General features: G+C 41.0%; 1 protein-coding gene across 13 annotated transcripts in view; it reads right to left on the reverse strand.

The window, feature by feature from the left end:
• PTPRM (protein tyrosine phosphatase receptor type M) overlaps positions 1-13,522 on the reverse strand; it is a 665,945-nt gene that overhangs the window by 139,404 nt on the left and 513,019 nt on the right. For 9 of the 13 annotated variants that reach the window (XM_053243122.1, XM_053243112.1, XM_053243120.1 and 6 more), the window contains 3 exons: positions 4,619-4,770; positions 3,304-3,378; positions 2,791-2,817 (listed from right to left, as the gene is read on the reverse strand). In XM_053243122.1, coding sequence (XP_053099097.1) covers positions 2,791-2,817; positions 3,304-3,378; positions 4,619-4,770 — 254 coding nt within the window. The remainder of the gene's footprint in view (positions 1-2,790; positions 2,818-3,303; positions 3,379-4,618; positions 4,771-13,522) is intronic. The other 4 variants (XM_053243114.1, XM_053243123.1, XM_053243119.1 and 1 more) reach the window with 1 other exon arrangement.

The following is a 13,522-nucleotide window of genomic DNA, read 5'->3' on the forward strand; positions in this document are numbered from 1 at the left end:
AAGAGCAACAATCTCCAAACAACACCATCCAGAATCTACCAGTGAGGTAGGAGCGGAACCACTGCATGGCAGTGCCTCCCACCCCCAACCCCCTCAGGCAGTCCAGAAGGATACCATAGTTGATGGTACTGAAAGCCTCCAAGAGGACTAACAGGGTCACACTCCCCCTGTTGATTCCCAATTTAAGATCATCTATCAGGCTGACCAAGGCAGACTCTACCCCACAGCCTGCCCAAAAGCCTGTTTGAAATGGATCCAGACAATCTGTTGTGATCCCTAGCCCTGCATGTACATGGAGCTCATATTGGGACTGTTGAGACATAGTATCTACGAAAACAAGTGGGCACAAGCCTTGGGCTTATATGTTCTTCTCTCGCTTCTCCCCCCACATGCAGCACTTATTAATGCTCCATCCTTTTTTGCAACATACAATAGTTTGCCATTTCATCTGAATAGGCACATTTTAGTTTTTACTAGCCTATAATCTAAGGTTTGCAGGCAGATAAAACTAGAGTTTTATCTGAAATGACAATGCATTGTTTGTTGCAAAAAAAGATTGGTCATTAATAATTGCTGCATGTGAGGGGAGGGGAGACTGAGCTTAATGGTTGCTTGCTTTTGCAACATCAAACCATGGTTACACCTGAAAGGCCCTAATATATGCCTAATGTTCTTCCAGGGTGGAAAGGCTCAGTGGAAAGGCTGCTTCTGATCTGTATTATTAATCTTTCTTATTATTTTATGACATTCAAGTGTGTATCAGAAGGGAAATTCAGTTAATCATTCTAAAATGATGAGGGCATGGGTCACTGGCAATAATAAATGGAAAGATCAGAAGAGGCGCAAATATACTTCCTGTCAGTGGAGTGGCAATTAAAAACAATATTCTTTTTTTCAATAAATAGTAGGGGAAATAGAGGGATGTTCACAAAATAGTAAAAATGTAGCTTAATGAAGGTATTTTCTCTTCTTGGATAAATTAAAAAAGATCTTTCAATATGTATCTTTGAGGACAACACTGATTGCTTAGCTTATATTTGAACTATTATAGAGAAAATTATCAAAATATATCCAGTTATATAGCCTGTTAGCAATGAAGCATATTGGAATCCTGCTATAAAACGTTCCAGTTCTTCTTCTGATAAGCAATGGTTTCCTCTTTGTCCACTGAGAATGCCACAACATACAGAGATTGCTAAAGCAGTCACATGCAATAATCTCAGGCTGTTAGAAATTACAGCAGATTTCATTGACGTGCAAGTTATTATGTTGTTATAGTGACTGCAATGTCTTTTCCTCTGATTTACCACAAATTATTTTCTTTGGATGTCATATGGAAATGAACTTTGATAACTATTACTCCATAGAAAGATTTTGCTGCATTTTTCTTTTAATTTCTGTGCCTAAACCACCTTCTGAAAATGAAACTTCATGGTTATAAACCAGAGAATACCATTATTAGTTGTACCGGCCCAGGGGCTTTTTGACTGTTGATGGTTGACTTTATTTTTTGCAGTTTCAAAAACAATTTTATGATGTAACATAGAAGGGTCCACTGTTCCCTCTAACAAGGATTCCCAGATGTTGTTCACTACAGCTCCTAGCATCCCCAGCTGCAATGGCCTTTGGCTGGAGATGATGGAAGTTGTAGTCAACAACACCTGGGAATCCCTCTTAGAGGGAACACTGGAAGGGTCCTGTTCCGTGTGTGTGTGTGTGTGTGTGTGTGTGAACCCCAAAGTTCTGGTGAGCACACACATCACTTGGTGCATCTAAAGGTGTGTTCTGTATTGCAGCCTATGAACATTACAATTTAGTTCCAACATTTTTAATATAAGAATGATTTCAACAACCTCAAACCAGAATTCATATGGTAATATTGAGTACTAGTAAGGACTTGAAGAGAAAGAACAAGAAAAAGGGAAATATAAAAACTACTGAAAAGACAGCATGAAAGCAGCAACTGAAATATTGGAACGGAATTCTTGCAACAGTGCATTATTATATTTTTATCATTTTTGTTCAAGAAAAGATTGTGCTTAGATTTAGGATTAGGTTAAGGTTAGTATGTTGGTAGTAGTTAAAGCATAGCTCAGTTCTGTTATTATATAGTCCAAATGCAATAAAATTTCATGCCATATTTGTTAACTCAGCATGGTAAACCCATTTCCCTTCACTCTTTTTATAACAGACAAGCAGAGTTACTTTTAATTTGTACCTGACTGAAAGGTACAAATACCTTTCCTCCTATAGTACTAGTATCTCATTTCATTCTTTGTGGGATGTGGCACATGATGAACAGTAGTTTAAAGTGTCATTATTTTGCTGCTCACAATCCCACTGGAAGTCTCTTCTGTGACACAAATATAAAAAAACCAAATTGAAAACCTTCACTATGCTGTGAGCAGGAGATAAATAGATGGCCAAATCTGTATATAAACTCATTTCCTAAATAATTTTAAACTGTAATTTATTTTACAGATAATAATAATAATAATTATTATTATTATTATTATTATTAATGGAAATAATGACAAATCTATGATTGCCATATTCATACTATTTGGGGATAGTTCATTATTTTTCCAAAACACCTTTAACGTCTGTTGTTTTTTCCCTTTCCCTCAAATTTGTCTGGTGACAATAATAGAAAAAGCTAACAGGCATTTAAATTTATAATGAAGAACAATTTGCAAATTCTCCCACTGCAAGTAATACTTATTCAAAAACTATGTTTGATCTGATAAAATTGTTTCTGCAACATATGTCGATAAAGGAAAATGTTCTCACCTAAAATTGCAGTTGGCACAAACGGATCTGTCATACATCACAAGCAGGTCAATGCAAAAAAGGTAAAAAGAGAAAGAAAAGTAAATGACTGATAAATGTCCCCAATTTTTTTTTGCCAGAAAGCCACAAATAAGCAAGTGGTTATAGCGTGCAAAAGATAGTTTGCTTTTTTGGTTGAATTTTGATCATCATCATCATCATACTTTGATTAAAAAAGAAGAAGCTTTGAACATGATCCAACTATGTGGGGTGTGTGTGTGTGTCCATGGCGTTTACTCAAATAACGTACAGGCTAGTGCCTTGGAGGAAAGTGATGGCTGGATGTGTGTTCAAGAGGTGTGCCCAAGACTATCCTGCCTTATGGCCAGTATATTAGCACTAAGGGCTGGTCTTGGAGGGTTCCAGTGAGCTCTATGCTGGCCCCTCCCATGTGTGCTGTTGTGCATGTATGGGTAAAGATCCCTTAACTCCTAGGAAATGATTATGCAAAAAAAGCAAGGACAAAATTGTTACCTGGGTAGTAAGAATTAGGAACTGTTGTACTCAGTGTATTTGTTTTCATTGTAAAGGAAGATGGTGAGGATACAGCTGAAAAGAGAAGAATACTATTCAGTAAAACAAGACAAAAGCACTAGAAAACTATTACATGTTTATTAAACCCTTTTAAGCTAGAAACATTGCAGTTTCTAGAAATTCAAATATAGCAAAAATGAAAAGTATCCATGAGAAATGGACACTGGAGTTTATGGATTTCTTTAGAGTAGTCTTGTGTTTTTCTTCACTACATGGAATGTTCTATTAATGCCCCTTTTAGCATTATCTTTAGTAGCTCCTTCTGGTGCTCCTCAATAACGTTTGAAATCTCAAGTTATGTGAAAGGAATTTGCATCACACCCTCTTTCCATATCAGAACTGCTCAGTTTTCCAAGGGACAAAGCTGATGTGGGATGAAACTGCAAAACTGAATTCCTGACATACTACACTGGGTTTCTGATGTCACTCAGCAGTATAGAATGACATCAGAGTAGGAATCTGCTACAACATCCCTGAGAGGTGGCTCTTCAGCCTGTGTCTGCAAACCTCCAGCGAAGGAGAGCACACTACTGTGTAAGACAGACTGTTCCACTATCAAACAGTTCTTACAATCAGGAGATTTCACCTAATGTCTAGCCTAAGTCTACTTTCTTGTAAGTTAAACCATTTGTTCTAGCCCTGCCCTCAGGGCTGGAAAGGTGATACAATTCAATTAGATAACAATAATGTATAACATTTCATCAGTAATTATTTTTTGACTCTTTTGTTGTAAAGAAATTACTGGATACATGTCCCAAACAATTACAAATTCCATGCATTCTCTAACACTAAGAATGCTGAAATATATCAGCTGTAACATTAATTGGTGTTATGATTGATTCAGTGGCCGCCATCCAAATACATTATGACTTTTTAAAAAATGGATAAAATGAATATAGGGACATGCAGGCAGTATAAAAGCAATAAAGCTTTCAGCATTGTAAAAATAAATGAGGAAATGCATCCAACACCTGCTGTACTGATTCCTGTGCTTTTTACGCGAAAGAAAATGAAAGACAGAAATGCAAAATTATCTTTATTATTTTTAAAGAACCCTATTTTTCTCACTAGAATACATGCTGCAATATGCTGCTCAGTGTGAGATGCTGGATCCCATGGATTTTCCCTGAGTCAATAAGCTGCCAATGGAATTGATAGGGTAATGAGAAGTATTTTAAGAACAATTTCAGTCTCCCCTCCCACCTGCCCTACAAAATAAAAGTGATTGCTGTATCCACATGCATTTTAAACTTACATCTCCCATTTAGATTGTGTGTGTCCATGAAAGAGAAAGCCTCGTCACAGTTGGTGCCTTGTTCGGTGTAGCTTTTATCCATTGAGTTCACCATCACTGTCATTTCCTGTCGTGTGCTACTCAATGTCTCTTTCCGTTTTTTAGCCAATTTCCTTAAGGAACAAATATTAAGGAAGAAAAATGATACCAGAGTAAGCCAGTGCAGCATTCATCTTTTCATACGAGCACAGTAAATTCACATTAGTAAATAAACCTACACTGACAAAAATAAATTAATGGTTTAACTTCCCAATCCTTTCCATTAAAAACTCATCAAAGCTATCAAATTTAACCAGTTTCATAAACACCGGGGTGTGGGAACCATGGAGTAAGGGGGGGATGATCATCCCATGGCCACCAGGATACCTCTCGCCCTCTGTCAGGGAACGCCCTTGACCCCTCCCACACTCAGATGGCAAACAAAGCGCTTGTTGGCTGAGAGCAGGAGGCACACACTCCTCTTCCCCCCAGTCAGTGTTTCACTGAAAAGCTGGCTGTGGTTGAGGGAAAAGCCCAGTCAGTTAGCATTTCAATGAAACATTTCAATGAAATGCTGACTGGGGAGGGATGGGTGAATGGACTCTCTCCCGGCAGTGGCCACACCCCCTGCATCTGATGTCCTGCATCTGGGGTCGGGGCCAATGCTGAGTTTGGGGCCTGTCAGTCCAAGCAGTTTCCCTTCCCCAGTCAGTGGTTCCTGGAATTGCTGACTGGGAGCTTCTTTCCCTGCCTCCTCAAGAAGGTAGGGAAAGGAGCTCCCAATCAGTGATTCCATGAATTGCTGACTGGGGGTGGGGGTGAGAGGTAAGCTTTGTCAGGGATGACAGGCTCCGACCTTGGCACTGGCCCCGCCCCATTTAATCAGACGTCAGGTGCAGGGGACATGGCTTGGTTCACGTACATGATTGTAAAGCCTAGTGGGCAGGGGAGCCGCTGGAGGACTTTGTCCTCTGGCTGTGGCCAAGCTCCCTATGCTTCTTTATAAACACATTAATAAAAAATTACACTAATTGTATAGATTGTTAGGAAACAATGTGTGTGTGTGTGGGGGGTGAAATACATAGTTTGGGCACAATTCAGAATAATACATGCACGGAGGATTCACAACAGAGCCCTGTTTCTCCTCTTCCTGCATATGCATGTACATGACAGCATAACGGGCTGTAGGAGGAAATGGGAGGTCAGTGTCTACTTCCCATATCTTCATCCACCCTTTCCTTCCTAACACAATTTACTCATGCTTTGGATCTCACGCTTGTATCAATGTCAGAGGACGGGCCGGATGAGAATATGGATGGCACACATAAAATTCCCATTCTCCTTATCAGCATGTCATGGTGTCTCCATATATTTCTGTGTGAGTATATAACTCAGGAAAAGTGGGAGCCTTCTTCACTACACCCAATAATCTTCACTACACCCAATAATGTCCTCGTAAATTAGGATATAATACATATGTTGTAACAGACCTAGAGAGATGAAGGAGGGACCTGGACACACAGCTGCTATTTTCAGCAGCAACTGTGTGTATATAGTTGCTAGCACTGCTCTAGTGCAACAATGCTGACTTCCAGAGTAATGCTGTGCCATTGCACAAAGGGGAAAGGCTAACTTTCACCTATCTCCCCTCCCCTCTGCAGCCCACTGTGCCTCCTGAAAACATGTCCCCTAGGGCTGCATGACCCTCAGGGACATGTTTTCAGGAGGCACTTTGGGCTTTAAAGGGAAGGAGAAATTGGTTAAAATTGCTCTTCTCCCTCTTGTATGATTACCAGTGCAGCGCTAGTTTGGATGTCAGCCAGTATCATCTAGTTTCCACCCAAGAGAAGCAAAATCTGGTCTGCAGTTGTGTGTCTAGTTCCCTCCTCCTTCTCCATAACCCAACTACAACATATGAATTTCCTAATGACGGAATGTCCCCATCTCTATTCCACATTGGTGGCTGCTCTTGGTAGGGCCAGAATAATGGACATTGTTGTTACACAGCACACTGGTGAAACATAGTAGTTATTACAAAGAAGACAGTGAAAGCTAAACGTATCCCAAATACATATATATCTCTGTGAAATAATGAAAATCTGGATTCATTTTCAGATAGCAGGAGAACTATTAAGTGGGCCAAATATGTCACAAAAGAGAAAAATATTGTATTGTTGACTGTGAAGCTCTCATAGCAAGCTTATATTGTCCAACTTCAAATGATATAAAGGATACTAAATTGAACTAAAAATACATCACTGCACAGTGACATTAAACGGTATAGTATCAGCACTCTATTCAGCAACAAATTTAGAAACAAGATTACAGAAGAATTTTATTAAAGCAATTTTTTGTAAAACAAAACCATTGGTCTTTGCTCATTACTCTGCTAAAAATCCTATATTTACTTACGTCAGTTAAGCAGCATATTTCTTTAAGGCTACAATCCTAATCACACTTACTTAGAAGTTAGTTCTACTGTAATTAATGGCATTTGCTTTCAAATAAATCAATTTATAGCTGGGGTGCACAAAAACGTTCAGATTGGTTCTAAGATTTGCTAGCCTAACAAACAAATATTGAAGACAGGGTGAACCAAATGTTGTGCCAGTATTGTATTAGAGAATATTGCAGCTGATAGGCTAGCACAAAGCTGGGAACCAAAGAGCTACTTGAGTACACCCAAGGGCTTGAGTATACCCAGTGAAATTTTTTACCATTTTCTTCGAACAGAAGACCTCAATGCCATCATGCAAACCACTTCTGAAAGACCTCACCCCTGTTTTAAATGTTGTTTAACATGTAGCATAATGGTTTACTATTTTAGAAACACAAGTCTCAGCTCTCCCCCAGTTGCATGGTTCTTTGATCCTGGCCCAAATGTTCAAGACTGGATAGCTCATAAGCAAAGAACAACAACAAAAAGGTAGCAACATTCTTCCTAGAGCCTAAGCTGCCCCAATTTAAGTGTCAACTTAAAGAAAATCATTTGACGAATCCTGGCTGACATTGAGACTAAGAAAGTGGCAGTGTTTCTGATGTCTATGACTAACTCAGCAAGGGCAATTCCGTGGGGGAGGGGTGGGCAGGGAGGGAGAATTTTAATGACCTTCGCTTACTCCCAAAGCACTTTGTGACACACAGAAATATGCCCCTGAGAGTGGCACAGCCATTTTCGTATGGCACAAAGCACTTCCACAGTAATGGGAGAGTGTCAAAATTTGCCTCTCCATGTTTAAGTTGGGATCTAATTGGGAAACTGCGACTTATCATGTAGTACCACTGTTTTCTTGGCCTGGATGCCAGTCCTGCCTTTCTAGCTCATAGCAAGATATTTCCTGATCCTTTATAGGAAAGCAGATTCTTCTCTGCAGTTCATAAATATAACAGTAAAAAATGAAGGTGACCAGAGATCAATAAACACTTTTGCAAGACATGAGAAGACCAGTTCATGCTAGTTCTTTTACTATCTGTTTCCTGCTTAATATAAAGACCACGAGTTCTTACAATTTATGAAGATACTATTGGAAATATGCTTTAATATTGCTGTAATTTTAAAAAATACAAATATACTGTAGTACTAGTTTTAACACTATGGTTTAAATGATTGCCACTGAATGTTGGATTGACAAGAAATGTGTTTAATCATATTAAAATGAGATCTAAAACATGATCTATTAAACATGATCCCCTGCTAACTTGGCAAAGAGGCACTTTTTAATGTGGTGATTCTCTATTTAGCAGGGGGAGAGTAACTGGCCCTCTCCACCCCCAGCACAGTACCTCCAGTGACTGTTGCTGGTGTCTACCTGATGTTTTTTTTTAGACTGTGAGCCCTTTGGTGACAAGGATCCATTTTGTTTATCTTATTTATTTGTTATTTTTCTGTGTGAACCGCCCTGAGCCATTTTTGGAAGGGTAGAATAGAAATCAATCAATCAAATAAATAAATAAATAAATATTAAAATAAGATCTAAAGTGTGGGCTACAAAAAGTCAATCATTTTGAAAATAGTCTGAAAATGTGGTTTAGATGTTCTTTCAATAAACTCAAGGCCAACCAAATTTTTGGATTACATGTGTTTACACATAGAAAAAAGGATTTTGCTTAGCATCAACAGTGCTTTTTATTGATCACATTTTCATATCATATTTATTTTTGTATAATCACACTTATCTGGTGAGAAAATTGGTGCACATGATCAATGATGGGTTAAGTTTAAAAATTTAATGAAAAAAATAGAATATTTAGCTTGTACACTTGTAATCTAGTTGAGGCAAAATAGTCCCACACCACAGAAAACATATAGTTATAAATACTTATAAAATAATAAAGGTACAGGAGGAAGAAGGAAATGGGCAGTGTGGGTGGCAGGGAGGAGCTCAAAACCACTTTCATTTATTGTCATAAGATCCAGGAAATTTATGTGGTGTTATACACAGCACAGAGGAAATTACATATGATTTAGGAAGAGGGCTTGGCATTTCTTTAAGACTGGTATGCACTTCAGGTGCCCCACTGACTCAGCAAGGACAGGACCTAACTTTTGGCCACTATCCTTGGCTACAATTGTGGGTCACTTGCCAGGAGAAAAAGATCAACAAGTAACTAGTAATTGCCCTCATTAATATTGTTAATAGTTAATTTTAACGTAATAATGCACTGAAAATTGACCTTGGGCCCTGCACACCATGTCTTAGTTAGTTCTAGTCCATCAGGATATTTGAGTTGTGCATCCCTTGTATATAATGTTGCAATCATAGTCATAAACTGAGCATTTTATGTTTTGCATAATGAGTTTCTGACCTGCACTACACACTGTGCACTGCACAGAGCCAGTGTGGCATAGTGGTTAGAGTGCTGGACTAGGACCGGGGAGACCCGAGTTCCAATCCCCATTCAGCCATGAGACTTGCTGGGTGACTCTGGGCCAGTCACTTCTCTCTCAGCCTAACCTACTTCACAGAGTTGTTGTGAGGAGAAACGTAAGTATGTAGTACACTGCTCTGGGCTTCTTGGAGGAAGAGCGGGATATAAAACGTAATAAATAAATAAATAATACAATGTTCCACAAATATCTGAACAAATAGTTCTAGCTATGGCCTAATATGAGCCACCCAATGGCACAGCGGGGAAATGACTTGAATAGCAAGCCAGAGGTTGCTGGTTCGAATCCCCACTGGTATGTTTCCCAGACTATGGGAAAACACATATATCAGGCAGCAGCGATATAGGAAGATGCTGAAAGGCATCATCTCATACTGCACGGGAGATGGTAATGGTAAATCCCTCCTGTATTCTACCAAAGAAAAACCACAGGGCTTTGTGGTTGCCAGGAGTTGACATCGACTTGATGGCACTTTAAGGCCTAATATGACATTTCTTGCCTATGGCCTTACCAATTAAGTTGAGGAAGGGACAACCAAATGACCAACTCTCAAGCACTTTTCAATTAACATGGAGAAGGGGAGAATTGACAACGTCACCTCTCCTGGTCTCCTGAGATCTAAACCAATCTTTATGCAACCCCCCCCCCCTATATACACACATAGGTTCTGTATGCAGAGTCAGGGACACTGCCACTTGCAGCATGTCTGATCACATAAGAGAGTCTATGTATGCACAACTTGTATGTGCGTAGAGTCTATTCAGACCTTGAGATGAACATGGTAGTCATACACAATCCTTATTTCTCCCTCAATAGGTTAACTGAATGTCTGAAAATATATTTAATCTGCCTATGTATGACAGAAAAACGAATCTGAAGAAACAAGTTTCCCAATCTCCAAGAACTCAATGTTCTTCCAATTTCATGGACTACATTTTGACCTTCCAGTGATGGTTCTCAAAAGGTGTTGGTCACTCCTAGCTAGTTGTTTGCACTACACTTTTATTTTGTTCATGTGCTAAAATCAGAGTATTTAAAAACATGATAGTAGAAAGTAGATGAAGATTTTAGATTCACAATATTGTTGGCAAGCAAGCAACATGGTTACTAACTATGAAGGTTATTACCTATAAAACCCTTAATGGTTTGGGTCCAGGCTATTTAAGAGAGTGCCTCCTTTGTCATGAATCCTGCTGTCTGTTACGATCTTCTGGAGAGGTCCAGTTATGGTTGCCACCAGCTTGTTTGGTGGTGACCCAGGACCAGGCTTTCTCTATGGCTGCCGCAGGTCTTTGGAATATGTTCCCTGCTGAAATAAGAGCATCTCCTTCTCTGTTTGTTTTCAGGAAGATCCTCAAGCCTCTCCTGTTCTAGCAAGCTTTTAATTAGAATTTTAGTTATTTGTTTTAATAACTGTTTTATACTATTGTTTTTATCGTGTCTCGTGTATTTTAATCTGTGTTGACTTTTAAATATTTTAAATTTTGTACGCCGCCTAGAGATGCACATATCAGGTGATATAAAAATATGATAAACAAACAAACATGGGACCCAATTATCATATGGTTAAAAGGAAGAGTTTAAACATTATTTTGGTGTTTCAATTTACCACTATAATCAAAACTCCCCAGACATTGAGAAGTTATGAGAACAGCCTGTTCAGGGGCTACAACCAGCACACCTCTATATGATTTGGAACAGCAGGCTTGAAGTCCCCATCTTGGCTACCTGGACTCATGGGAGCACAAGTCACATGCCCATATTCGGCAAATTCTCAGTTAGCCACTTAGCACAAGCAGCATGGGACAATTTTACCCCAGGTTAAGTATGACAATCAGCTACGGTGGCACAGTGGGGAAGCAGCTTGCCTAGGGAGCAAGAGGTTGTTAGTTCAAAACTCCACTGGTGTGCTTCCCAGACTGTGCCTCGTAAATATATATTTGTAGTCACCGATAGGGGTGGGTCCCGACTGGTCCGGAGGCCATTGTGAAGGCCTCTGGACCGTCCGGACCGGTTCGGACCTGGCCGGTCCGGGTGGAGGGGGTCCCCTTAAGGGCGGGGAGGGTTTACTTACCCCTCCCGCCGCTTTGCCCCCTCCAGCGCCCGTAGTTCTTGTAGAAATTGGGGTGGCAGGATACCTCCCCGCCGCCCCTTCTTGCTCTGCAATGCAAAGGCTGAAAGAAGTCTTCTGCGCACGCGCACGCGGCGTGCGAACTTCACCGACGCAACGGGTAGACTGGGCCTCCGCCCGCCGGAGGCCCGGTCTACCCGGCCTCGTCCCGGCGGGTAGACCGGGCCTCCGGCGGTCGGAGACCGGTCTACCCATCGCATCGGGTAGATGTGAAGCTTTTGCGCTGCGCCGCGTGCGCGTGTGCAGAAGACTTCTTTCAGCCTTTGTATTGCAGAGCAAGAAGGGGCGGCGGGGAGGTATCCTGCTGCCCCAATTTCTACAAGAACTACAGGCGCTGGAGGGGGCAAAGCAGCGGGAGGGGTAAGTAAACCCTCCCGCCCTTAAAGGGACCTCCTCCACAGTGCCGGACCGCAGCTGTGCGGTTCCGTGCACACCCTTAGTCACTGATATCGGGCAGCACTGATATAGGAAGGTGCTGGAGGCAGATGCTCACTTCAGTGACATAAGCAAAGGCATAATCTCATACTGCGTGGGAGAAAGGCAATGGCAAACCACTCCTGTATTCTACCAAGAAAACCACATGGCTCTTGTCACCAGCAGTGGATACTGACTCAACAGAACAATCTTTCCTTTTTTCCAAGTATGACATGAGACTGAAAGGTACCCCCATGTCCCTCTCTATTCTGCAACACAGAGAAGGGTGCTGGCTGAGTAAGACACGAGTTAAGGAAAAGGACTATTTCTCAAAAGAGTAGTCAACTCCTTTTGTTGTTGGCACAAAGGATTAGTCAAACTAATCACCTCAAAAGGAGCACAGATAAGACTGTATCACTGCCACCTCACTATTGCAGCATTAATGGGCGGACAGGGACCAGGGAACAAACTCCTTAGCATGAAAAGCATTCCAGTTTCCATACTTGGAAAGTCTTCCTGACCCACAAGATAAGCTTTGAGCTCACCCATTTAGTCTATCCCATACAGGTTTTTCAAACCATTTCACTCTATTGCCTTCAAGATTGCACACACCCATGACTGAATCATACAGCATGTATTCTTTTGTTAACCACAGATATCATCCCCTGCAACCAGGAGACATATTTTTGCCCATTTTAACCCTAGATCCACTCAATGGTGCGCTCCTTCTTTGGATCCACCATCTGTGTATGCTTTGGCTCTGGCAATTACATCTACCATGGCCATTGCTCCAGCTTCACTTCCAGCTCCGGGTTTGGAGCGCTCTCTCTCTCTTACTCTCAAATTTGTACACCACCCCAAACTTTCGTCTCTGGGCAATTTACAGTGACATAACACAGGTAAAAACACAGGAAATAAAAAAAAATCAAAACCATTAAAAACTGGAGACAGATTAAAAAGCTTGGGTGAAGAGGTAAGTCTTCAAGTGCTTTTTTAAAGTTGTCAGAGATAGGGAGGCTTGTATTTCAGTAGGGAGCACATTGCACAGTCTCGGGGCAGCAACAGAGAAGGCCCATCCCTGTGTGGCCACCAGACAAGCCAATGGCAACTGGAGACAAACCTCTCTGGATTATCTCAGTGGGCAATGGGGCTCAAAATAAAGAAGACGTTCTCTTAAATACCCAGGGCCTAAGCCATTTAGGGCTTTATAGGTTATAACCCTTATAACTCTTGATCCAAACCACGCACTACTCTTGGCTGCCTTAGAGAAGTGACCACCCTTGGATTTTCCCTGGAATCAGCCACTTTCCTGGTTCTCTGGCTTCCAAGTGGCAGGCTTGCCTCTAATTTACCCTGTCCTTCTGCTTGGCCCCTGGGAATGACGACCCCAGTGTTCCCCATCCTGCAAGGGTGACAGACACTCCTATGGAACTGGAAGAAGGTATACTAATAA

Source organism: Hemicordylus capensis, chromosome 4 (assembly GCF_027244095.1).
Source record: "Hemicordylus capensis ecotype Gifberg chromosome 4, rHemCap1.1.pri, whole genome shotgun sequence".
In the NCBI taxonomy this organism is placed as follows: Eukaryota; Metazoa; Chordata; class Lepidosauria; order Squamata; family Cordylidae; genus Hemicordylus; species Hemicordylus capensis.